Below are 25,419 nucleotides of genomic sequence, written 5' to 3' on the forward strand. Positions count from 1 at the left end.
TCTTAGAATGTAGAAAAAGGGAAGAGGTAATTAAACCTGTTTTACTCAAACTGGTTATCAGGTGGATTCAGAAGCTTTATGAAGTTTCCAAAGTATTCTGTGGCCTTTTACTGTCAGCCCTGCTGGGAGCAGGGAGTCACAAGTGGTTGCTTTTTTCATTGTATAGCTGTTGAACTAACCCAGATGTCTTCATCAGTCAGTAAATCAGTTGCCTCTTAAAACCAACAGTCCTATTGTATTTCAGTTGGGTTAATTATGTGCATTCTAAGAATAAATATTAGGCAGTCATAACAATTTTTTATAACAAAAAGCCATTGGGGAGAAAAGCGACTTTATTTAATTTCATGCTTCAAATTCATATATATACGTTAAGTATTATATAAACTTGTCTTTAGGATATTATTTGACTTGGGCAATATTATGTCATCTGAATTTATTCAGAGAAATAACAGCTTAGCCATTCTGCATAAAAATATCAAAAAAGCTTCCAAATTAGAAAATAGGGCACTTACAAATCAGAAATTTTTAACTGACCCCCATACACACACATTTCCTTTTACTATTGGGTTAACTGTTACACTTAGCATTTATCTTTAAGGTAGGTAAAACATGTTATATCAAGGTATTAAGGAAGAAATTACATCTCTTGCATAAGTGGTCCCCTGGGTTGCACTTACAAAAATACACTGGCATTGTACACTCAACTATACTTGTATCATAGGTTACGAAAACTGTTCCAAAATGAATCTTTAAGGTTGAAGGGACCCTTTAATAGTTAATCTTTGGGCTTAAGGAAGAAAAATTAAAATAGTCCCATACTGCATTTCACATCTCTTAAAAATAGGAAGTGTTTTAGCAGCTTAAAACCTTTTCAGTTATATAAAACTTATTACACTAGGACTTACTTTGTAATACAGTGTACAACCAAATCAATTATAACATACATAACACTGGCACTTGAGCACAAGGGCAAACTTTAAAAACAAGTTATTTTGGACCTTTAAAATTAGGCCATAGTATAAAAAAGAGTCAATGGTCTTACATTCAGCAAATTCATACTAAAATATTCTATTTTTGTAGAATAAATGCCAACAAAACTTTACATATGCTACAGGTTTATTACATATATTTACATGGCTCTTTTTTTCCTAGGTACTTCAACCTTTCACATTATACACCTCCCTGCTTTAAGGAAGCTTTGCAGGGATGATTTGAGGCCAGATCACTGTCAGAATAGCTTGTGCAGTGCTATAATACAAAAATGTATTTTCAAAGCTACTCAGTGACCACCAAATACTATTTCTATAAAAATGGTTTTGGTGCATTTGTTGGCAAACACCTACTCACTGTATGTAAGAAACAGGGCCATTGGGGTATACTGTTTCATCTAAGTAGCCCCTACTGCCCTTTCCACATCCACCACCATACAGGAAAAATTCACATTTTCTTTTGGCAGTGCATCAGGTTGTTGGCAAATTACTGGTTTGGCTATTTCTAGGACATTAAACTTGCAAATACTCAACTAGTTTTCAATCCCTGTATGTCTTAACTAGATGCTTACAATCAGATTCACTAGCTTTCAACAAGTAAATCTACCGAAGATTTTCCCTCAACAAGCAATAGGAAAAGTTGATTCCTTTATCATTCCCCAAATCTAAACTTGAATGGTTTCACATAGGAGTTACTCAATTGAGAATACTTAATAAGTACAATTATTGATACTTTAGATATTTTAAGTTGCACTGATACTACCATTACATCACAGTGCACACAACACAAAACAAGATGCAGTCTAATTGTATTTTCTGTTAATTAGCAGTTTTACACAGATTAATTGCCTAGTGAATTTGGTCTGAAACAACTGACAACTACCCTTAAACGTAACTAAATTTAAACATTAGTACTTTATCTTATTTTATACCTGTACTTTAAGTAAGGTTTTAAGTTGAAATGTCATTGTTTCCTTATCAGAAGGATTAAAAGAAACAGGAACCCAGTGGCTTGGTGGTTTAGGAAGAACACTTGGTGATGGCGGCTCACTAAATTTGGCTCCAGCATAGTTCTGATTAGTTTGAGACTTAAAAAGTAAGCTGGGACTTGATAAGCTAGAGTGATTATTTGGAAAATTTCTGTTCTTTCCACCATTTTGCATGGCCTGCCATGCAGCTGCTGATGAGTTATAAGTATGTCCTCTTTCTTTCTTATGAACAATCTTCATCTGGGAATTCTGATCCTTCGTCTTCTGCCTATTAAGCTGTTGCTGGTTCTTACTAACATTTCTAGATTGAGGGGCTGGAATGTTATACCTCTCTCCACCACCCATCTTCAGCTTCTTTGTCACCTGTAAGGGAATGGAAACAAAATACTAAATAAAATTCCAATAAGAGTTCAAAACTTTAAGAAGCTTCAATAGCCCCAACTTCTAACTTCAGAAATGTTGGGGGAAGCCTCAGCTGCTTTCATTTCATTATATGTTCACACTTCATTATATGCATAGCCTTTATCACCTTCCTAAGAAAAATGAGCTTACCCACAAATCTGAAAAAACCCTCTATTTAAAAATAAAAACGGGCCAGCCCAGCTGCATAGCAATTAAGTGCACGCACTCCACCTCAGCGGCCCAGGTTCAGATCCCTGGCGCACACCGACATACCACTTGGCTTGACAAGCCATGCTGTGGCAGCGTCCCATATAAAGTAGAGGAAGACGGGCACGGATGTTAGCCCAGGGCCATTCTTCCTCAGCAAAAAGAGAAGGATTGGCAGAGGTTAGCTCAGGGCTGATCTTCCTCACAAAAAAAATAAATAAAAGAAAAACAATTGGCTTAGGATGAGTCCTTTGTAACGTGTCTGCCCCATTACAACGTGAATTGTTTTATACCTTTCAGTCTGCTTTTCAGATTGCAGGATTTCCACTACCTGTCCTCTTCCTTGCTGCCAAGCCCAAGATAATAGATGTTGCTTTCTGACCGATCCTTTCCTTTGTCTCAATACAGACGTTTTCATGGGCCGATCTGCAGAGTTCAGCCTAGGAGCTGAGGCCAACATCTGAGTCTCCTCAGCACGCAAGTTTGAGAGAAGTCCTAGCTAGGAAAGTAAAGGTTACTTCATTATTTCAATTCAAAAACACGGGAGAAGGTGATCATTTATACTTAAACTAAGAATGGCTACTTCCTGAACTAAAAGGCAGAAAATAAGCCATCTCCGAGATGGCTTTCTGTGACCTTTTAACTGTCATCATTTAAAAACTCTTCTCAACCTTGAGATCCAGGAAATCCTGGAGAATTTTACAATGGTATCTCCAAGTCCCAAAACAAGCTGCTTTTTTCTTCCTGGGGACCTTTTAGAATCTCACACGGTTTTTGTGACCAAGATGTTAAAGTCCAACTAGGGAAGCATTCACCTTTACAACCATTGCCAAGAAACTGGCTTAAAATTAGTTTTCTAAAGAGACCATTTTTGGGGCCCCCCCGGTGGCATAGCGGTTAAGTTGCCGCGCTCCAGTTCGGAGGGCCGGGGTTCGGATCCTGGGCGCGGACCCACTGACTGCCCGTCAAGCCATGCAGAGGCGGCGTCCCACACCGAAGAGCCACAGCTCTACAGCTATGATACACAACTATGTACTGGGGCCTCGGGGACAAAAAAGAAAAAGAGGAAGACTGGCAACAGACGTTAGCGCAGGGCCAACCTTCCTCGAAAAAAATAGACCATGTTTTTAAAGTCTCACTAGAATTTTTCAGTCTTTGGACACATCACCTAGGCGTTTTCGCCAAGCCTCTTCTCCCAGCGTGTCTACGTCATGCAGTGTTTGCTTTAGTGAGGAACACTCGCGACTCCTCCCCGTTTTAAAGTTTTCACAAGCCATGACAACCTAAGCCAGTTTCCCATCTTAATATGTAAAAATGCCTCCCTACAGTGAACAGTGAGCAGTCCAGGAAACCAAGTTACCAAATAAGCACTCCTCTTTTCGAAAGGGCAACGGGGCCTTCCAGACTAATTTTAACAGCCCGGGACCTCGACAGCCAGGAAAAGTCGGTTCTTCCGACGGGGCTGGCTTCCGAGTGGCTCCCTCCCTCTCGAGCCGGCCCGGCCGGGTCCTCCGCGGCCGCCCCTCAGCCCGCCTCCTTCCCCCAACAATGGGGAACGCGGCCGCCAACATGGCCGCGCCCGCGGCGCCGCCACCACTCACCGACTTCAAGCTCGGGACTCGGGCGGCGGCGGCTCCTGCTCGGCGTCGAAGCCCCCCTCCCCTTCCAGGGAGCGACGAGGCACGGAACGAACAAGCCCACGAGCGCCGACGAACGAGCTGCTGGCCCCCTCACCGTCCCGGCCCAACCTCCTCCTCCTGCCTCTACCGACAAAATGGAGGCGGCGGCGAGCGCAGGAGCGGGGCCGGGAGGCTCCGCAGCCAATCAAAGCACGCCTACGCGGCACCCGGCCAATGAGACACCGGCCGCCGCCTGTTGCTGGGGCCGCGGGCGGGGGGGCGGGGGCGAGGGTTTGAAATCCTCCCCGAGAGGAGCATGTCGGGAACAACTGCGGCGGCCCCGCAGCCGCCCTTCGGCGGGCCTCCCGCTGCCCCGGGACGCCTCCGGGAGGCGCCCGCCCCGCCGCCTCCGGCGCCCCCGGCGCCCAGGGCGCGGCGGACTGTGCCCCCTGCCCGGGCTGCACACGCGAGCCCCTCGACCCCGGAGCCCGCTCTGCCCGCGCGCCTCGGCGGCCGTCCGGGCGGCCACTCCTCCTGGGCTCTCCCGCCCGGGCCCCGCGGCCCCTAGAACCCGGCTGGTTTCCCCCGCAGGAACAACTGAAGGGGCATTTGGTTCCCGAGTTAAGTTCACTGAGCCGTGTAACCCATTTTTACAGATGGGAGGTACTCCACAAAGTTGCTTTCGGAGACCTGGCCCCTGCCTGTTTTGACTCTGGCGCCCCTCTCATCCTTTCCTCGGTCGCCGGAACTTCTTGCAGCCCCCGCGGCCTGCGGTTTCCCCGCGGTCCTCTCCTGTCCTCTCCACCCACAGCTTCGAAATTCTTCACAACTTGCCTCGCCTGTGAAGGCGTTTCCGACACACGCGCCGATCAAGTTAATCAGTCCCTCCTTTATGTCTCCACTGGTCCTTACCTTCGATTAGAGCCGTGTGTCATACCGTATTGTCACGACTTGTGACTGCGTGTATCTGTCCACCCGTCCCCACACACACCCTCGAGGGGCAGAGCCAGGTTTTGTTTGTCTGAGCACGGTGCCTCGCACAGTGTAAGTGCGCAAGAAAAGTTTATTGAGAGAATGGGGGCTCTCTTATTCCCCTTTTTGCCCAATTTGTAAGTGAAAAGCGGGAGAAAAGATACAGTTCAGTCGATTATGCCAGCGAACTGCAGGTGAGAGGAAAAGGGCAACTTCTTTGGAGTAAATGGAGAAGCAACCCAAAGTGAAGGTTTTAAAAGAGAACACCAATTTCCATGAACATATGAACATTTTCACTACAGGCTTTATATATACTTTTTATAAGTCCCACATAATTCTTTTTTCTTCTTTTTTTAATTGTGGTAACATTGGTTTATAACATTATATAAATTTCAGGTGTACATCATTACATTTCGATTTCTGTATAGATTATATCATGTTCACCTCCCAAAGACTATAATCCATCACCATACACATGTGCCTAATCGCCCCTTTCACCTTCCTCCCTCCCCCATCCCCTCTGATAACCGCCAATCCAATCTCTCTCTCTGTGATTGTTGTTGCTTGTAATTCTTTTTTAATCTTCAGTTTTTCGCTACCCTTATCCCCCACCCCTGTGTTCTTCTAGCCATGGACCTTAAGTTTTCTTAAGAAAACTACTTAAGCTACTGCATTTTAAAAGAGGAGTTTGTTGTGATCAAATTAATTTGGTAAAATGTAGAAGAGATATTTTTGAGCATGGGACTTTCTGGTGCTAATCGTATTATAGTAAAATAAGAGGTACATGGTAAACAATTGCTAGCTTACTGAAAGTGTATCTATTAACTAAAAATTCAAAAAGCTGGCTTAGACAACTGGCCAGATAACAGCCAGGCTGTATTTAATGGGTTCAAAACTTTCACTTCATAAAAGACTCTTAAAATATATTTTTTAAATATAATTGTAAAGTGAACAGTCTGAGCACTTTCTTTTTCTAATTCTTTTTTATCATCGTCCACATATCTTTCAAATTCATCCCTGCTACACTCCCACCCTCCCTCCTTTCTCTCTACCCTCTAGGGATCCGATTGTGTTACTTTTTTAAAAAACATTTCAGTGATCCCAAACTGTATTACAGAATTTAATCGCCCTTGGAATCTTATCTGTATAAACACATAGGTAATGTATTGGATACTTATAAACACAGACATAATTTATTGGATACTTTGCACACACACACACACCATGCTAAATTGTCTTGCTTACATCGTTTCATTTAATTTTCACAAATTATGGAGTAGGTGCTATTTTGATCTCCACGGTACAGATGAACAATCTGAGGCCCACGCACTTTAAAGCTGAAAAGCCACGCACTAAGATTTCAGAGCCCAGGCTCTGTGTTCCCCGAAGCATCTGTGTCTGAGTCACCTGTGTCCTCCCCAGTGCCTGGAAAGGTGCTTCGCCCAGAGCAGACACTGACTGACTGTTGAGTGGGCTGCCGGGGCTGCTTGGGCCGTATGAAGGCTTCATCCTGCCCACCAGGTTCTCTGCCAGTAGGCCAGAGTCAGGTTGCCCTCAGGAGAGCTCTGTTAAGGCCTTTATCGTGTCCCAGACTCCCAGCAGCCTCTCAATCTAGCTCCTGCCTCATTCTTCATTAATATTTGCCAAGTGCCCACAACAGCTCAGAATTGAAGAGCAGGAATTAAAATTATACCCTCCTGAGGACATCCGATACAGCCTCTGCCTGTCTCATGCTGGTCTTTAAAGTCAGTTCCACCAACACAATCCAATTAGTGGTTCTCAGTTCAAAGAGGAAAATATTGATGCAAACAGCTCTCAGGATGTAGATCAGCCACCTGTGCTGGGAGCCAAATGCATAATAAATCCGTGGGTGTTTAATACCAAACATTTATTTAACAAAGATTTCTCTGGTGCCTTCTTTGAGCCAGGCACTCTGCCAAGCCCTTGGGGATACACCAGTGAATGAGGCTCCATCCTAGCCCTAAAGGAACTCAAAAGCTGTTGTCTTTACTGTTTATCAGAGAGGAAGGCTGGTGTCTGGGGAGATTCATTTCCTCAGTTCTTCGGCTGAGAGTCAAGGACAGGCAATGCCAGTGGTAAACACAAAAATCAACCTGCTGACATCGTTAAGGCGTGCCAGTTACAGACATTGCACCCCAATTCTGTGATGTGGAGGGGAGAAGGAGAGGATTCCCACACTCCCTGAAATCCTCTCCCAGGAGGATCCATTTTGAATTATGTATCAGTGGGAGCCAAAATCAATGAAACCAGTTACGTAAACATTCTCTACCTAATCTGTAAATAGAAGGGGGACAAAAAAGTATTTCTGAAAGTCCAACTTTGGAGGAGTAGCAAGTTACAGGGCAGTTGGGGCAATCATCCAGGTTTGCCAAACCTTTGGAACAAGTCTCTAGTTGGACTGGCTTTCAGGCTGTATCATTTACCTCCCAGTGTGTCTATCTCAGAACAAACTGTGTCTATCTCGAGCTCACCTATGAATTCAGAGTATAACTTTGAATGCTTACAGGTCTGTCAGCTGATGGCTTATTTCAGTTAGGAGAAGCAAGTTCTTGGAACCTGCCAAAAGAGTCAAGTGGGACACCTGCCAGATATCATGATGTGCCTTAGGGCTCTGACCGTGTTGCCATACTGGTATAAAACACACCCCACCTCCACACACCGTGAATTTGTTTCCTGGGGAAGCATCTGTGCAAGTTCCCCAGTTGCTCACACATTCCCGAGCAGTTGCAAATTGGTTCTCAGCCATTACAGTCATTTTGGTCTAATTACTAAATGGGGCACAGGAAGTCAATGCTGATCTCCCATATTTCCTGTGACTCTGACCCACGGGTTCTCAACCTCCAGGACCTTTAAACGGTTCTGATGCATGGACTCCCACCCTAGATTCAGAATCTGTGAGGATGGGTGCTTGGGTGGTCCAATTCCAGCTGAAGGATGGCAGAATATGCCACCCCAAAATATGCCATTTTGGCATAAGGATTATTTTGAGCTAAAAGCACTTGAAAAACAGCAGGTGCAAGAAGGGCACTCTGACCCCCTCCCTTTTTCTTCCTGAAAACAGGAGGGAAAATTCCCATGTGAAAGACGTCCTCCTACACCAGGAAGAAAGAAACATTCTTATCACCAGAGATAGGGGTGTCGTGGCGGAGAGAATTCTGTACAAACAGACCTTGTCAAAATAACTCATCTTCCTTTTTCCTCCCCAGATATTTTAGGTACTTCTCCACAATTGTGTCTTTTGGTTCAATTTAATATAAAAATATTTAGGCTGTACCACTTCTTTGGGTCTTCATTTCCTTTTGAAGGCTCCCATGTCACTTAAAATTTATAGTAAATAAATTTGAATCCTTTTCTCCTGTTAATGTTTTATGTTAATTTAATTCTCAGGCCCAGCTGAAGATCCTAAGAGGCTAAAGGTAAAAGTGTTGCTTCCCCTACACAGCTGATTCCAGTGTCTCGCTCTGGTTGAGATCTATTGCTCTAAGTGTTTCTAAGGGCACTCCCTGATGTGGGGGTGTATGCATGAGGAGGACCCCCTTTGTCCTGTGTAATTCTCAAGGGTGGTGATCACGCTAAACAAACCACCAAAAAAAGTGAGAAACTAGCTCCTGAATACCCAGAGTTATTTAGATTGGCTTTTAAAAGTCTTCATCACACAAGTGGGCTCCCAGCCTCCACCATCAGACCCCTTGCTAGTCTGTTGATCCAAGCTCTCCATTTCTTGGCCCACTCCAGGGTGTGAGCTCCCAGTCCTTCAGGCCGGAAGTGGTGTGAACAGAGAGATGGGCAGCAATGTTAAGAACAACCAAAACAGGCTCAGACTGGCAATGAATTGATAATAAGAGGAAGTCTGGGATACCCAATACTCACTGAAAAAAAACATAGTGGAATAGGGGAGCCATTTACTTATATATAAGACCGTGACAATACCTGTTTCCCAACAATTCACACCCATAGCATGAAGAAGAGACACACAATCCTCAGCTCAGAAATCACAGAAGGCTCTAAAGAGAATCAAATGAGAAATGGAAACACTCAAGCTCCCACACCATGTTTGCTCAGCTTGACAATTGCTGAATTCCTATAGACGTTTTAGCCTTATCACTTTCTACTTCGTGTTGCATTGTATTGTAGCACCTAGCGTTTTTAACATAGTCTAAAGCTATACTATCAGAGTGCTTTCAAGTTTATTATCTCACTCGATCTTGGCATTAGCTCTGCAAGATAGGCATTACCATTCTACAGATGAAAAGTCTGAGGCTCAGAGAGACCTGTTCAAGTCTGCAACAAAGATCTTCCATCTTAAACATTTTTACTGGAGTTTGTCCTGTTACCTAAGTAACATGTATTAACTGTAGAAAAGGCAGATAAACAAAATAAAAATAAAAATTACTCAACATCTTACCTCCCAGAAATAATCACTGTTAAGATTTGAGAGTATGTCCTTCCAGTCTTTTTTCTGAGAAGCGGTATTGAGCTGTAAGCACAGACTCCAAAGTCTGTCCAGAGACAAATCTCAGCTCTGTGGCTTACTAACACATGACCGTGGCAGGATTTTTAACCTCTCTGTGCTTTAGTTTCCTCCTCTGTAAAGTGGAGATAATAACAATACCTAACAGTTAGTGTAAAGATTAAATAAGTCAGCATCTTCGAAGTACATGGAACAATGCCTCGCACACAGAAAGCCCTCAATTACTGAGCTTTTTTCTTCTCTTTATAAAAATGGGTAATAAATAGTGTTTATTCTTTTGTTTCCTGACTTTTTCACTTTTTAAACTCAATAATATTGTGAACACATTTCTGTGTATATATACACACCTACATCATTAACAGTATTTTATGTTATAACCATCTGCCATTAATTTCACCATCCCCTACTATTGTTTCCAATTTTTTACTATTATGTGCTGAGCTGAACATCCTTATAGATAAATCATTTTCTTAAATAAATTTCCTTTAAATAAATTCCTAGAGGTGAAATTACTAGGGTAAATATATAGGTAAGCCTTTTGATCTATGCCCCCACCATTAGGGTAAAAGTCACGTCTCAGGCTTCTGGCTTTGAGGGGACTATTCTCCCTCCTTGTTATTTATGGCTGCCTCTCTAACACTGGATCTGTAAGAGGAGTTGGTGAATTTATGTGGAGGGGAAATAGTCGAAAGAATTTTAAAGATATTTTAAAGATCACATGTATATATGGCCCTCTTAAGAATTATGCCTTTCTTTCTTTCTTCAGGGGAACACGATGCTAATAAGGTCTACTTATTCATCGCAGTCGACAGCCTCCATAGCTGTCTATTTGGCAGTTAATGAGCTACGAACATCTGAAATTTTCCACTGACTCAGGCAGCCGGTGTTTGTCCTTTGGCTGATTACATGGGTTTGGGAAGAGACTGTGAGTCAGGCTTCCCTGCCCTGAGAGCCTGTGTTTTGCCACAGCAGAAAAAACATACAGATTGACATAGTTTTAACAGATGATTAAAACTGCTTGGCCTAGTTGACACCGTGGTATGACTTCCTCTCTTGGGAACAGCAGGCACCAAGGGCGTCTCCATTAAACCCACAGCTTCTAAGGCATGAGGAGGTGAGGTAACTTGCCCAGGACAGTCTGATCTCTTGACTCCACTTCACCATGGCTGAATTTTTATACCATCTCCTTGTCTTTAACTGATACATCTTTATTTTATTTTTTTATAACTGTTACCTTGTGCAGTTCAAAGGTATGATCTTTTGCATATTCCAAATGTACCTCTCATTAGATAATAGCAGTAAGTATTGAGCACTTTACTATGAGCGAGACACTGTACTAAGCAATTTACATGCATTGTCTTATTTAATTAATAATAAATAATAATTTATTATTATTTAATTCTCACTGAGGTCAGTAGTGTTATTATCCCCATTTACAGACGGGAAAACTGAGGCTCAGAGAGATAGGTTAAGTGATTTGCCCAGTCACACACAGAGAACTCAAACCTGAGTCGGTGTGATGCCAAAACCTGTTCTTAACCACTCTTTTTTACACTGGCATAGTCTTCAGGGTCAATATTCCTAGGAAGTTCTCAGACTACAGCTTGCTCTGGAATGGAAGGTAGCCACCATTCTGAGTCCAGGCCCAGTAAACTTGCACATATATTCTTAATGCCTTTTAGAAAGCAAACAAAGAAAAACAAGAGTTTCTAGTCCCCCCGTGTGGGGTTATTTTCAAAGGGATCCTGCCCACAAGACTGATTCCTGCAGTGAAAGTATACTGCTAAGAGGCAGAAGCTGAGGAAGTTTCTGCAGCAGACAGCCTGAGGAGAAGCATTGCCCATTTCAAAGAAATTGCATCTAGGGGCCGGCCCAGTGGCGCAGCAGTGGAGTTCCCACGATCCGCTTGGGCGGCCTGGTGTTCTCGGGTTCAGATCCTGGGTGTGGAGCTACTCACCGCTCATCAGGCCGTGCTGAGGGGGCGTCCCACATAGAAGAACTAGAAGGACCTACAACTAGGATATACAACTATGTACTGGGACTTTGGGGAGAAAAAAGAAAAAGAGAACAGATGTTAGCTCAGGGCCAATCGTCCTCAAAAAAAAATAAATAATGGGGCCAGCCCCGTGGCTTGGTGATTAAGTGCGCATGCGGTGCTGCTGGCGGCTCGGGTTCAGATCCTGGGCGTGCACCAATGCACCACTCATCCAGCCATGCTGAGGCGGCGTCCCACATACAGCAACTAGAAGGACATGCAACTATGACGTACAACTATCTGCTGGGGCTTTGGGGAGAAAAAGGGCAAAAAAAAAAAAAGGAGGAGGATTGGCAATAGATGTTAGCTCAGGGCCAGTCTTCCTCAGTGTAAAGAGGAGGATTGGCATGGATGTTAGCTCAGGGCTGATCTTCATCACAAAAATAAATAAATAAATACATACATACATGCATACATACATACCTGCCCTGAGCTATGAGGGGGGGTCACACCCTACTCATTAAAAAAAAAAAAAGGAACTTGCATCTAGGTGAACTCATGAGGAGGAGTTCCTGAAGAACCCCCAAAAGTGCCCATGAGAGAAAGAGGCAGCTTTCGATATCCATCAAGCCAGGAAAACATGAGGCCATCTGACAAGAGCTCTAGTCCAGAAGGAAATTCCTTGTTCTCCTTTACCATTCTTCTTCCTTGACTGCCATCCCAGAGATGTCAAAAACTATAGTTAGCAAGCTGCAGAAAGAAGAATAAGGAAGAACAGAGCATTCAACTCTCAATCAAGTTCAGAGTTCTGATTACAGTCGTGTGCTGCATAATAACGTTTTGGTCAACGAAGGACCACCTATACGACGGTGGTCCCATAACATTAGTACCATATAGAGTAGGTATGTAGTAGGCTACACCATCTTGGTTTCTGTAAGTACACTCTATGATGTTCACACAATGATGAAATCACCTGATGCATTTCTCCTCCGTTGTTAAGTGATGCAGGGCTGTATTTCCTGGACTGGCCGATTTTAATTACTGAATCAAAATTGAGTTTAAAATTTAAAGTGACCGCAGAATTCTATTACCGAAAAGAAAGGATGATGATGAAAATAAGAACTGGTATAGCACAAACAACATCCGATCAGACATTTGATTAATCAAAAGTAGACAACCAGTAGGCCCTTCAGGAGCATACTGGCTAAATGTCAGCCCTGCCTAGGAGTAAGCAAAAAGGTAACCTCCCCACCCACGGCCACAAGGTCTTCATCCATTGGCTGCAGAAGAACTATCAACTTTGAGAAAATTTTAAAAAGAATAAGTTTATGCACCTAATAACAGACATCAAATAAGTGAAGCAAAAATTGATAGAATTGAAGGGAGAAATAGACATTTCTACAATAATAGTTGGAGACTTCAATACCCCACTCTCAATAATGCATAGAACAACCAGACAGAAGATAGGTGAGGAAATAGAGGACTTGAACAACACAATAAATCAATCAGATCTAACAGACATATACAGGACACTCTACACAATGACAGCATACAATTGTTCTCAAGTGCACATGGAACATCCTCCAGGATAAACCATATTTTATGTCACAAATTAAGTCTCAATAGATTTAAAAAATATAGATATTCAAAGAATCTTCTCCAGGGGCCAGCCCCGTGGCTTAGCGGTTAAGTGCACGCGCTCCGCTACTGGCGGCCCAGGTTTGGATCCCGGGCGTGCACCGACGCACCACTTGTCCAGCCATGCTGAGGCAGCATCCCACGTACAGCAGCTAGCAGGATGTGCAACTATGACATACAACTATCTACGGGGGCCTTGGGGAGAAAAAGGGGAAAAAAAAAAAAAAAAGGAGGAGGATTGGCAATAGATGTTAGCTCAGGGCCGGTCTTCCTCAGCATAAAGAGGAGGATTGGCATGGATGTTAGCTCAGGGCTGATCTTCCTCACAAAATAAATAAATAAATAAATAAAATAAAAAGACAAAGAATCTTCTCCTACCACAATGGAATGAAGTTAGAAACCAGAAGGAAAACTGGAAAATTCACAGAACTGTGGAAATTAAACAACACATTCTTAAACCACCAATATGTCAAAGAATATATCACAAGGGAAATTATAACATACTTAGAAATGAATAAAAATGAAAGTACAACATACCAAACTTAGGGGACCCAGCAAAAGTAATGCTAAGGGAGAAATTTATAGGTATAAACACATTAAAAAATAAGAAAGATCTCAAATCAACAAGCTAACTTTGCAAGTTAAGGAACTAGAAAACAAAGAACAAACTAAACCCAAAGCTAGCAGAAGAAAGGAAATAATAAAGATTAGAGCAGAGATAAATGAAATAGAGAATGGAAAAACAATAGAGAAAATCAACAAAACCGAAAGTTGGTTCTTTGAAAAGATCAATGAAATTGACAAACCTGTGGCTAGATTGACTAAGAAAAAGAGAGAGAAGGTTCAAATTACTAAAATCAGGAATGAAAGTGGGGACATTACTGCCAATTCTACAAAAATAAAGATTATAAGAGAGTACCATGAACAATTGTATGCCAACAAATTGGATAACCTAGATGAAATGGAAAAATTCCTAGAAACATGAAACCTACCAATGTTAAATCATGAAGAAATAGAAAATCTGAATAGACCTATAGCTAGTAAGAATATTGAATCAGTAATCAAAAATCTGACAAAGGCCCTCAAACTAATGGCTTCCCTGATGAATTCTACCAACATTTTTTTTTTTTTTTAAAGATTTTATTTATTCAGTTTTTTCCCCCCAAAGCCCCAGTAGATAGTTGTATGTCATAGGTTCACATCCTTCTAGTTGCTGTACGTGGGACCCGGCCTCACGTTGGACGGAGAAGTGGTGCCTCGGGGCACTCCCGGGATCCGAACCCGGGCCGCCAGCATCAGAGCACGCGCACTTAACCGCTAAGCCACGGAGCCGGCCCTCTACCAACATTTAAAGAACTAAGACCAATCCTTCTCAAACCTTTCCAAAAAATTGAAGAGGAGAGAACACTTCCTAACTCATTCTATAATACCCTGATACCAAAGACAAACAAAGACACTACAAGAAAAGAAAACTACAGACCATATCCCTTATGAACATTAATACAAAAATCCCCAACAAAATACTATCAAACTGAATTCAACAGCATAGCAAAGGGATTATACACTATGACCAAGTGGGATCTAGTCCTGGAATGCAGGGATGGTTCAACACTCAGCAATCGATCAGTGTAATACACCACATTAACAGAGTGAAGGAAAAAACCCACATGATCATCTCAATTGATGCAGAAAAGGCATTTGACAAAATTCAACATGTTTTTATTATAAAAACACTCAACAAACTAGGAATAGAAGGAAACTACCTCAACATAATAAAAGCCATATATGAAAAACCCACAGCAAACATCATACTCATGGTGAAAGAGTGAAAGCTTTTCCTTCAAGATCAGGAACAAGGCAAGGATGCCCACTTTCACCACTTCTATTCAATATAGTACTGGGAGTCCTGGCCAGAACAATTGGGCAAGAAAAAGAAATAAAAAGAATCTAAATTGGAAAAGAAGAAGTAAAATTATATCTGTTCACAGATGATGTGATCTTATATATAGAAAACCATAAAGATTCCCCAAAATTAACTATTAGAACAAATAAATGAATTCAGCAAAGTAGCAGGATACAAAGTCAACACTCAAAAATCAGTTGCATTTCTACACACTAATAATGAACAGTCTGAAAAGGAAATTAAGAAAACAACTCCATTTACAATCACATCAAAAATAATAAAATAGTTAATAATTAACTTAACCAAGATGTGAAAGACTTGTACAATGGAAACTAAAAACTAGAAGAAATTAAAGAAGACATAAATAAATGGAAAGACATCAGTGTTCATGGATTAGAAGACTTAAGATTGTTAAGACGTCAATACTACCCAAAGTGATCTACAGATTCAATGCAATCCCTATCAAAATCCCAATGACTTTTTTTTCAGAAATAGAAAAACCATCCTAAAATTCATATGGAATCTCAAGTGACCCTGAATAGCCAATTTCCAAAGCAGAAGAACAAAGTTGGAAGTCTCACACTTCCTGATTTCAAAACTTACTACAAAGCTACAGTATTCAAAATAGTGTGATACTGGCATAAAGCTAGACATACGGTTCAATGGAATAGAATAGAGAGCCCAGAAATAAACCCTTGCATATACGGTCAAATGACTGTCAACAAGGGTTCCAAGACCATTCAATGGGTAAAAGATAGTCTTTTCAACAACTGATGCTGGGAAAACTGCATATCCATATGCAAAAGAATGAAGTTGGACCCTTACCTAACACCATATATAAAAATTAACTCAAAATCGATCAAAGACCTAAACATAAGAGGTAAAACTATAAAAACCTTAGAAGAAAATGTAGGACAAAGCTTTACCACATGAGTTTGGCAATGATTTGCTGGATTATGACACCAAAGGCACAGACAACAAAAGAAAAAATAGACAAAATGGACTTTATGACAACTAAAAACTTTTGTGCATCAAAGGACACTATCAACAGAGTGAAAAGGCAACCTATGGAACAGGAGAAAATATTTGCACATCGTATATCTGATAAGAGATCAATATGCAGAATAAAGAATTCCTAAAACTCAACAACAAAATTCAAAAATAGACAAAAGACTTAAATAGATAGTTCTCCAAAGATGATATACAAATGTCCAATAAGCAGATAAAAAGATGGTCAATATCACAAATTATTAGGGAAATGCAAATCAAAACCACAATGAGATACCTACCACTCCACACTTATGAGAATGGCTACTATTAAAAAAAGTAGAAAATAACAATTTTTGGCAAGGACATGGAGAAATTGGAACCCTGTTCACTGTTGGTGAGAATGTAAATTGGTACAGTCACTATGGAAAACAATATGATGGTTCCTAAAAATGAAAAATAGAATTACCATATGATCCAGCAATTCCACTTTTGAATTTATACCCAAAAGAATTTTAAGTGGGGTCTTGAATAGATGTTTGTTACACTCATGTTCACAGCAGCATTATTCAGAATAGCTAAAATATGGAAGCGACCCAAGTGTTCATTGATGAATGATTAGGTAAACAAAATGTAGTATATATGTACACTGGAATATTATTCAGCCTTAAAAAGGAATGAAATTTTGATATATGCTACAACATGGATGAACCTTGAGAATATTACGCTAAGTGACTAAGCCAATCACCAAAAGATAAATACTGTATGATTCCACCCACATGAAGTTCCTTGCGTAGTCAAAATCATAGAGACAGAAAATAGAATGGTGGTGACCAGGAGCTGAGGGGAAGGGAGAATGCAGAATTATTGTTTAATGGGTATAGGGGTTCAGTTTTGCAGGATGAAAAGAGTTCTGGAGATGGATGGTTGTGATGGTTGCATAACAATATGAATGAACTTAATTACTGAACTGTGCACTTAAAAATGGTTAAGTTGGTAAATTTGGTGTTATGTGTATTTCACCACAATAAAAAAATTGGAAAAAAAACAGAAGAAATAAAATAAAGATACTTCTTTATACCATGAATCTTCTTTTTCAACGTACCATTATAGTTGCTGAGGTCTGTCTCTGACATTTGTGGGTTCTAGGGCAAGAGTACAAATGGAGACCCACGTATCGTTTGTCTAAATACTTAGGTGGGACAAACTAACGAACGTCTAAATGTTTGTTAAGATGTTCTATCTTCCTACCTTGACAAATTTACATTCATAATGACAAAATCAACCACAAACCTTCATATCATTTGGATGCAGTTGCCTCTTGTTTCAAGGTCATGAGGCAAGAGATGTGGAGAAGCATTTCCCCGGGGCCTGAACAGTGTTAGTCATAAGAGTGGATGTGGAGGGTTGTGTGTGCCAGCACTGAATGCCAGATGTGCCCAGGTGTTCTTGTCGTGCAGAGCAACCCATGTGGCCACACAGTCATTCAACTCCTACGGCTGGCAGAATTAGATTAATTCAGATGTTCTGGTTTTTCGTGCCTGTATTCATTCATTTCGAGGTAGAATGACAATCGTCTGGTTGTGTATTTCATTCTTAACAATTATTTCTTGTAATTTGATTTTGACATTTCATTTTTATCTCATTCAATAAATTTATTTTTTTTAAAGATTCTTTATTTATTTATTTATTTTCCCCCCAAAGCCCCAGTAGATAGTTGTATGTCATAGCTGCACATCCTTCTAGTTGCTGCATGTGGGACGCGGCCCCAGCATGGCCGGAGAAGCGGTCCGTCGGTGCGCACCCGGGATCCGAACCCCGGCCACCAACAGCGGAGTGCAGGCACTTAACCGCTAAGCCACGGGCCGGCCCAATAAATTTATTTTATGTGTGGTTGTGATAAGGGGCCCTCTAAATTGTGGGGCCAAGACCAAGGTCCTCTCTTGCCTGATGTAGGAGGTAATGTATTTGCTTATATGTCCCTAAAATCTAGTAGAAATGAAATAGAGATCAACTGGGGTATCTCATAGTCCTGTGACAGCCGTCTCCATTGGAAGGACCTTGGAGCAGGTGTTGGGCACATAAGGAGACCACAAGTGCCACCAACTACCGTGGCTCAGGGTCTTCTCTTTGGCAGCCCTTATCTGATAAGACCCTGGCAAAACTAACACCTCAGGCCTCTGTCTCTTTTTCAAGGATCTGACACATAAGAGTTATAGGCTCTGTACACTGGGACTTTCCTTCATGGAAGCCCTGTAGAAAATCCCATTATGGCTGCCCATATGCCAATCCATTCCTTTGCCTGAATGTATGCAGCTCATTCAAACATCTCTGTGAGTTTGCTGAATAAATGCCTATATGGAAAAGGCGTGGGCCCACATAACTAAATTATGTATCCATACTATGACTTTAAAAAAATCAAGTTGTAGAAAAGTATGTTTTGTTACAGATAGGCGTCAAAATATATTGCCAAGTGAAAAAAACAGGTTATAAAATAGTAGGGGCTGGCCTGGTGGCGCAGTGGTTAAGTGCTCACGCTCAGCTGCGGCGGCCCGGGGTTCCCAGGTTCGGAACCTGGGCGCCCACCGACGCACCGCTTATCAAGCCATGCTGTGGCGGCGTCCCGTATAAAGTAGAGGAGGATGGGCATAGATGTTAGCCCAGGGCCAATCTTCCTCAAGAAAAAAGGGGAAGATTGGCATCGGATGTTAGCTCAGGGCTAGTCCTCCTCACAAAAAAAATAAATAAATAAAATAAAATAGTGTATATAATATGAGACCATTTTTATAAAAATAGTAATAGCTATATCAGTTATTTATGGCTGCATAACAAATTATCCCAAAACTTAGAAGCTTGAAACGACAAACATTTATTATCCCACAGTTTCTGCTGATCAGGAAGCTGGGGGCAGCTTAGCTGAGTCCTCTGGCTCAGGGTCCCTCACAGGATTGTAATGAGGTGTCAGCCAGTCATTTCAAGGGCTGCGGGTTCTTTCAAAGCTTGGTTTGAAGAGGATTCACTTCCAGACTCACTCATACAGCTGTTTACAGGCCTCGGGTCTTCACTGGCTGTTGGCTGAGCTCATCATTTCCTAGCCACACGAGCCTCTCCACAGGACAACTCACAATACAGCAACTATTTTGCCTCAGGGTGAGTTAAAGTGTGAGAACAAGCAAGACGGAAGTCACAGCCTTGCTGCAAAATCATCTCGGAGGTAACATCCCATCACTGTTTTTTTATTGTGGTAAAACATACATAACATAAAATTTACCAACTTAACCATTTTTAGATGTACAGTTCAGTGGCATTAAGGGCTTTCACGTTGTTGTACAACCATCACCACCACTCATCTCCAGAACTTTTTCATATTCCCAGACTGAAACTCTGTACCCATCAAACAATAACTCCCCATTCCCTCTATCATCAGCCCCACCATTCTATTTCCTGTCTCTATGATTTTGACTCCTCTAAGTACTTCATGTAAGTGGAATCATACAATATTTGTCCTCTTGTGTCCAGTTTATTTCACTTAGCATAATGTCCTCAAGTTTCATCCATGTTGTAGCATGTGTCAGAATTTCCTTCCTTTTTAAGGCTGAATAACATTCCACTGTATAGATACACCACGTTTTGTTCATCCATTCATCTGTTGATGGACATTTGGGTTATTTCCACCTTTTGGCTATTGTGAATAATGCTGCTATGAACGTGAGTGTAAGAAATATCTGTTTATGTCTCTGCTTTCCATTCTTTTGTTATATACCCAGAAGTGGAATTGCTGAACCATATGGTAATTCCTTTTTTTCTTCTTCTTCTTTTGTCCCCCCCAAAGCCCCAGTACATAGTTGTGTATAGTTGTAAGTTCTTCTGGTTCTTCCATATGAGCTGCTGCCACAGCGTGGCTACTGACAGAAGAGTGGTGTGGTTCTGTGCCCGGGAACCGAACCCGGGCTGCTGAAGTGGAGTACGGCAAACTTAAACCACTAGGCCATCAGAGCTGGCTCCCATAATAGTAATTGTATGTTTAATTTTTTCAGGAACTGCTATACTGTCTTCCACAGCAGATGCACTATTATACATTTCCACCAGCAATGACCAAGTGTTCCAGTTTCTCCACACCCTTGCCAACGTTTGTTATTTTCTGTTTTTTTGTTTTTGTTTTCATAATAGCCATCCTAATGGTTGTGAAGTGGTATCTCATTGTGGTTTTGATTTAAATTTCCCTAATGATTAGTGTTATTGAGCATCTTTTCATGTACTTACTGACCATCTGTATATCTTCTTTGGAGAAATATCTATTCAAATCCTTTGTCCATTTTTGAATCGGGTTGTTTTGTTGTTGATTTTTAGTAGTTCTTTATATATTCTGGATATTAATCCCTTATCAGATATACAATTTGCAAATATTTTCTCCCATTCCATAGGTTGCCTTTTCACTTTGTTGATGCACGCGATTTTTTAGTTTTCATGAAGTTCAATTTGCCCATTTTTTCTTTTGTTGTCTGTGCCTTTGGCGTCATAATCCAACAAATCATTGCCAAATCCAACATGGTGAAGTTTTTGTTCCAAGTGTTTTTCTAAGAGTTTTAGCTCTTATGTTTAGGTCTTTGATTCATTCGGGGTTAGTGTTTGTATATGATGTAACATGAGAGAGTCCAACTTCATTCTTTTGCATGTGGATATTTTCCCAGCACCATTTGTTGAAAAGACTATCCTTTCCCCACTGAATGGTCTTTGCACTCTTGTCAAAATCACTGGACCATATATGCGAGGGTTTATTTCTGGGCTCGCTATTCTAGTCCACAGATCTGTATGTCTATCTTTATGTCAGTATCACATGGTTTTGATTACTGTGGCTCTGTAGTAAGTTTTGAAATCAGGAAGTGTGAGACCTCCAACTTCATTCTTCTGTTTTCAAGATTGTTTTGGCTATTCAGGGTCCCTAACACCCCATCACTTTTGCTATAGTTTGTTTGTTGGAAGCTAGTCACTGAGTCCAGCCCACAATCAAGAGGAGATTACACAAAGGATGTGACTACCAGGAGGCAGGGGTTACTGGGAGCCTTCTTAGGGGCTGCCTACCACTATAGTTAACATTTATGGAGGACATAATATACTAAGCCGCGTGTATATATACTCACTTACTCCTGATAATAATCCTGGGAATCTGGACCTATTATTATACCTAGTTTGTACTAGAGGGAATTGAGGTTTGACAAGATTAAACTGTTTACCCGTGGCCCCACAGCTACAGAATGATGGAGCTGGGATTCAAACCCACCTTGTCCAATTCCAAAGCTGTGCTTTTAAGTGTTGTACTATCCATGCACACCTGGCTGCTTCAATGTCTCAGATGAATGTGAAATGTTGTTGGTTATAATTTAGAGCTTAGATTTATGATTGGCAAAAATCTCAGGTGACTGCTCATGAGTAGAAGAACGAGCTCTTTCAGCTGTATTTCACTAGTCAAATGAATTTGAGAAATACTTCTATTTTGGTTCAATGTCAACTTGTTGTGGAAGCTTGCTACCCACTGTGGGAAAAGAAGGACACACCCACTAACACAAACATGGTGGAGAATTTCCCTTCTTGCTACACTGGAAACTATTTAGATCTCCTGGTTTCTATAAGAAGGACCTCAGCTTCTGGACCCAACTTCATAGGCAGCTGCCTCATAACATCAAATGTCTCTCCAATTTCCCCAGAGTTTCTGGGTCAGGTCACACACAAGAGAACTTTGTGAAAACAAGTTTCCACAGAACCTCTTGGCCTGAGAGAGTTCTGCTTTCAAATAACTCTGCCCCCGCCTCCTCCCCAGTCAGATTCTGCCACTTGGGCTGGAAAGCCTCCTTCCCACCCTGAGGAATGTGTCAGGGAGTGTCTGACGGAGTCATCAAGACTCTTTGCTTCTCTTTTTCTCCTTCTTTTGTGACCACATCTGCAAACTCCCAGAAAGAAAACATTGGGTTGAGTTTAAAAGCCCAGGATATTAGAGAGCTTGGTTTAGAAGTGTTTCAGGAATGTTGACAATGTTTTTAAACATGTTTTTAAAAGGTGTTCTTGTTTTCATTACGTTTTTATGATCAGATATAATGGCCTTAGTGCTTCAGCTTAGAAGGGGAATCCACTCCATCCACAGTTTTTTCGGAGCCCCACTTCAGTGCTTGGCGCTGGGTTGAATGCTGTGCAGGTGCAGAGATGAATGGAGACATGGGTCTTGCCTTTAAGGAGCTTTGACAGCAGGCTCCAGAAAAAAGAGCAACTGTGTATACTGCAATGCAGAACATGCCAAGTGCCATGAGGGAGCTGCAAATAACCATAAAAAGGGTTCCTCACCTTTGCACACGGCGCTACTTTGGTTTACAGAAGGCTTTTCACTTACTTTCACAAGCTCTCATTCAGTTTCTCCCACCTCAGTTCCAGCACAAGCTCTAAACAACCTGGTTTTGAATCCCAGCTCTGCCACTCAGACGAGGCACAACCTGGGCAACTTCTTAACGTTTCTGGGTCAGTTTCCTCATTGGTGAAATGGAGATAATAACATTCTCTATCTCATTGCGTGGTTGCAAGGATTAAGTGAAGCGGTCTGTTTAAAGGGCTAAGTGCCCAGGATGTGAAGAGCGTTCAAAAAATGTTAGCAGTAATAGCATGTCCATTTTATAAATGATGAGGCTGAGATTTAGCTAGTCAAACAGTCTTGCCTAGAATCATTCAGCTAGTAAGTGGTTGGGCAGAGCTTGAACCCAAGACTTCTGACTCCAAGTCCAGTCTCTTTCTGTTGTTCGGCAGCCTGAAAACTATGGGAGTCCAGAACCTGACTCGGGGGCTGGGGAAAAGGACTGAAGGCTGGGAGTAGTGGAAATCCGGGGAGGTTTCCTAAGACAGTATGGAATGGAGACTTTTCTTTTTTTTTTTTTTTTTAAAGATTTTATTTATTTTATTTTTTCCCCCCAAAGCCCCAGTAGATAATTGCATGTCATAGCTGCACACCCTTCTAGTTGCTGTATGTGGGACTCGGCCTCAGGATGGATGGAGAAGTGGTGCCTCGATGCGCACCCGGGATCCGAACCCGGGCCGCCAGCAGCGGAGCGCGCGCACTTAACCGCTAAGCCACAGGGCCGGCCCGAGACTTTTCTTAAGTTCTGGTATCTGACAGCTTTCCTCTTACTTCCAACAATAACTCAGTTTGGTGGTGTATCCTCTTAGATATGTTACTGTAATTTCTTTCTTCGGGCAGAACATTTAACTACTTTTATTGGCTCCCTCCTCTGTGTTCCCAAACACATTGTACAAATTCTATTATAGTGCTCATCATAGGTATTTGGGTTACCTGCTGTTCTGGTTACTGTCGCTGCATAGTAAATCACCCCAAACCTTAGTGGTTGAAAGCAACAGTAATCATTTTATTGTCTCTCAAGGTCTCTGAGGGTCAGGAATTCAGGAAGACCTCGGCTGGGCGGTCTGACTTGGGGTCTCTCACATGGTTGCTCGTGGTGGATGGTGGACGGAGCTGAAACAGCTGAGAGCTAGCTGGACATCTCTCTGTTTTCATGGACTCTCAGAGCCTCTCTCTGTGGTCTCTCCATGTGGGTGAGTTTGAGGGTCCTCACAGCATGGCAACCTAAGGGCAGTCAGATTGCTTACACGGTAACTGAAAGCTTCAGGAGCGAGTATTCTCAGACTCAAAAGTCACATGGTGTCACTTCTGACTTACTCTGTTGGTTGAAATAGTCACAAAAGTCTTCCTAATTTCAAGGGGAGGCAACATAGACCTCATCTCCCAATAGAAGAAGTCATACAAATGGGAGATATTGTTGAGGTTGTCTTTGGAAAATACAATCTGCCAGAGTTGCTTTGGGGTCTGCCTTCCCTACTAGAACACTCATTCATTCAATCACTCATGAATCAATTTGTACTCTCATTGAACATTTGTTGAGTGCCTACTATGTGTCAAACACTAAGCTAGGCCCTTTATGTAAATTATTTCACTTAATCTTCATGGCAACCTTTTGAAGTAAATGCTTTATCCCCATTAACAAGTAAGGAAACTAAGGCTCAGAATGGCGCAGTGATTTCCCTGAAGTCACACAAATGAATAGAGAAGCCATGATTTGAACCCAGACTGCCCATTCCAGAGCCTATGTCCATTCCTGACACCAGGTCACACTCCCAGCATCAACATAACCTGGTCGCCTCTAGGGCCTTTGTGTCTGTACCTTGGTGAACTTCCTTGCCCTCCTTTCCCCCAGAGCAGGTCAGTGGCTGGAGAAAGGAATGAGGGAGACACTGTCTGGGGCCAGTGGGAAGGAACCCCAAGTCCTGTGCCAGCCCATGACTTCCATTTGTGGTCCCAGAGGTTCCGGCCGCACAGTGCAGGGTTGTGATTCATGCCCTATTGATTTGCCTATTCACACGTGGCAAATAGGGTTTATTTTGGTGCCAACCCTAGTTGACAGTGGCAGCCTGGAGCGCTGTACTGAGGAAGATCATGAGCAGCATCTGGGCTCAGCAGGAACAAGGGCCTTGATCAATGAGTCATGTCTGCCATGGACACATAACTAGGAGTGTGAGCACTCTCCCCCTGCATCTGCCTTCCAGTCTTATAATATTATGTCCTTTTTCATATGAGAGACTACTAGGACGCAAGCACCAGGAGAGCAAGGATTTCATCTGTTTTGTTCATTGCTGTATCCCCAGCACCTAGACAGTTCCCAACAGGAATGAGGATCTCAATAAACATTTGTCGAATGACTGAGACAGTGATGGGATAGAGGTTAAACGGGTTGACTCCAGGAGCGTCACAGTCCTGGGTTTGAATTTCAGCTCTACCACTCGCTGGCTGGCTAACATTGGGTAAGTTACTTTATTGAACGTCTCTGAGGTTCAGCTACTTCATTCATGCATTCATTCAATAACTCAACAAATGTTAGTTGAATACCTACTATGTACCAAACACTGTTCTCGGCACCAAAGAGGCAGAAGTGACCAAAACAGACATAGATCCCTACCCTCATGGAGTTTATATTTTAGGGAGGTGAAACAGACAAACAAATAAGTGAAATGTGAGTGTCAGATGATGACAAGTGCTTTGGAGAAACACAGAGCGAGGCAGGGGGACAGGGAATTCTGGGGTGAGGTAGGAAATTTGCCTTCTAGCCCACAAGACCATGTGAAGATTAGAGTCCAGGGCACAAAGGATAGTGAAGCTGGTTTTCCCCAAAGCACCTGGAGCTTCTCCTACCTCCT

At 42.1% G+C, this 25,419-nt stretch overlaps 1 protein-coding gene across 2 annotated transcripts; it reads right to left on the reverse strand.

Annotated features, from left to right (window-relative positions):
- Positions 1-314: 314 nt before the first annotated feature.
- Positions 315-4,360, reverse strand: PNRC2 (proline rich nuclear receptor coactivator 2). 2 transcript variants are annotated; one of them, XM_087446567.1, is made up of 3 exons: positions 4,189-4,360; positions 2,881-3,082; positions 315-2,341 (listed from the first exon to the last, which is right to left on the reverse strand). In XM_087446567.1, exon 3 carries the CDS (start codon positions 2,321-2,323, stop codon positions 1,916-1,918), a length of 408 nt encoding a protein of 135 aa, XP_087302693.1. In that variant the 5' UTR covers positions 2,324-2,341; positions 2,881-3,082; positions 4,189-4,360; the 3' UTR covers positions 315-1,915. The 2 variants fall into 2 exon arrangements, with proteins under 2 accessions (XP_087302693.1, XP_004425784.1); XM_004425727.3 differs by having other exon boundaries at positions 2,881-3,086.
- Between the last annotated feature and the right edge of the window lie 21,059 nt (positions 4,361-25,419).

This window comes from Ceratotherium simum, chromosome 22, assembly GCF_057802395.1.
Source record: "Ceratotherium simum simum isolate JZ-2026a chromosome 22, ASM5780239v1, whole genome shotgun sequence".
Taxonomy (NCBI): domain Eukaryota; kingdom Metazoa; phylum Chordata; class Mammalia; order Perissodactyla; family Rhinocerotidae; genus Ceratotherium; species Ceratotherium simum.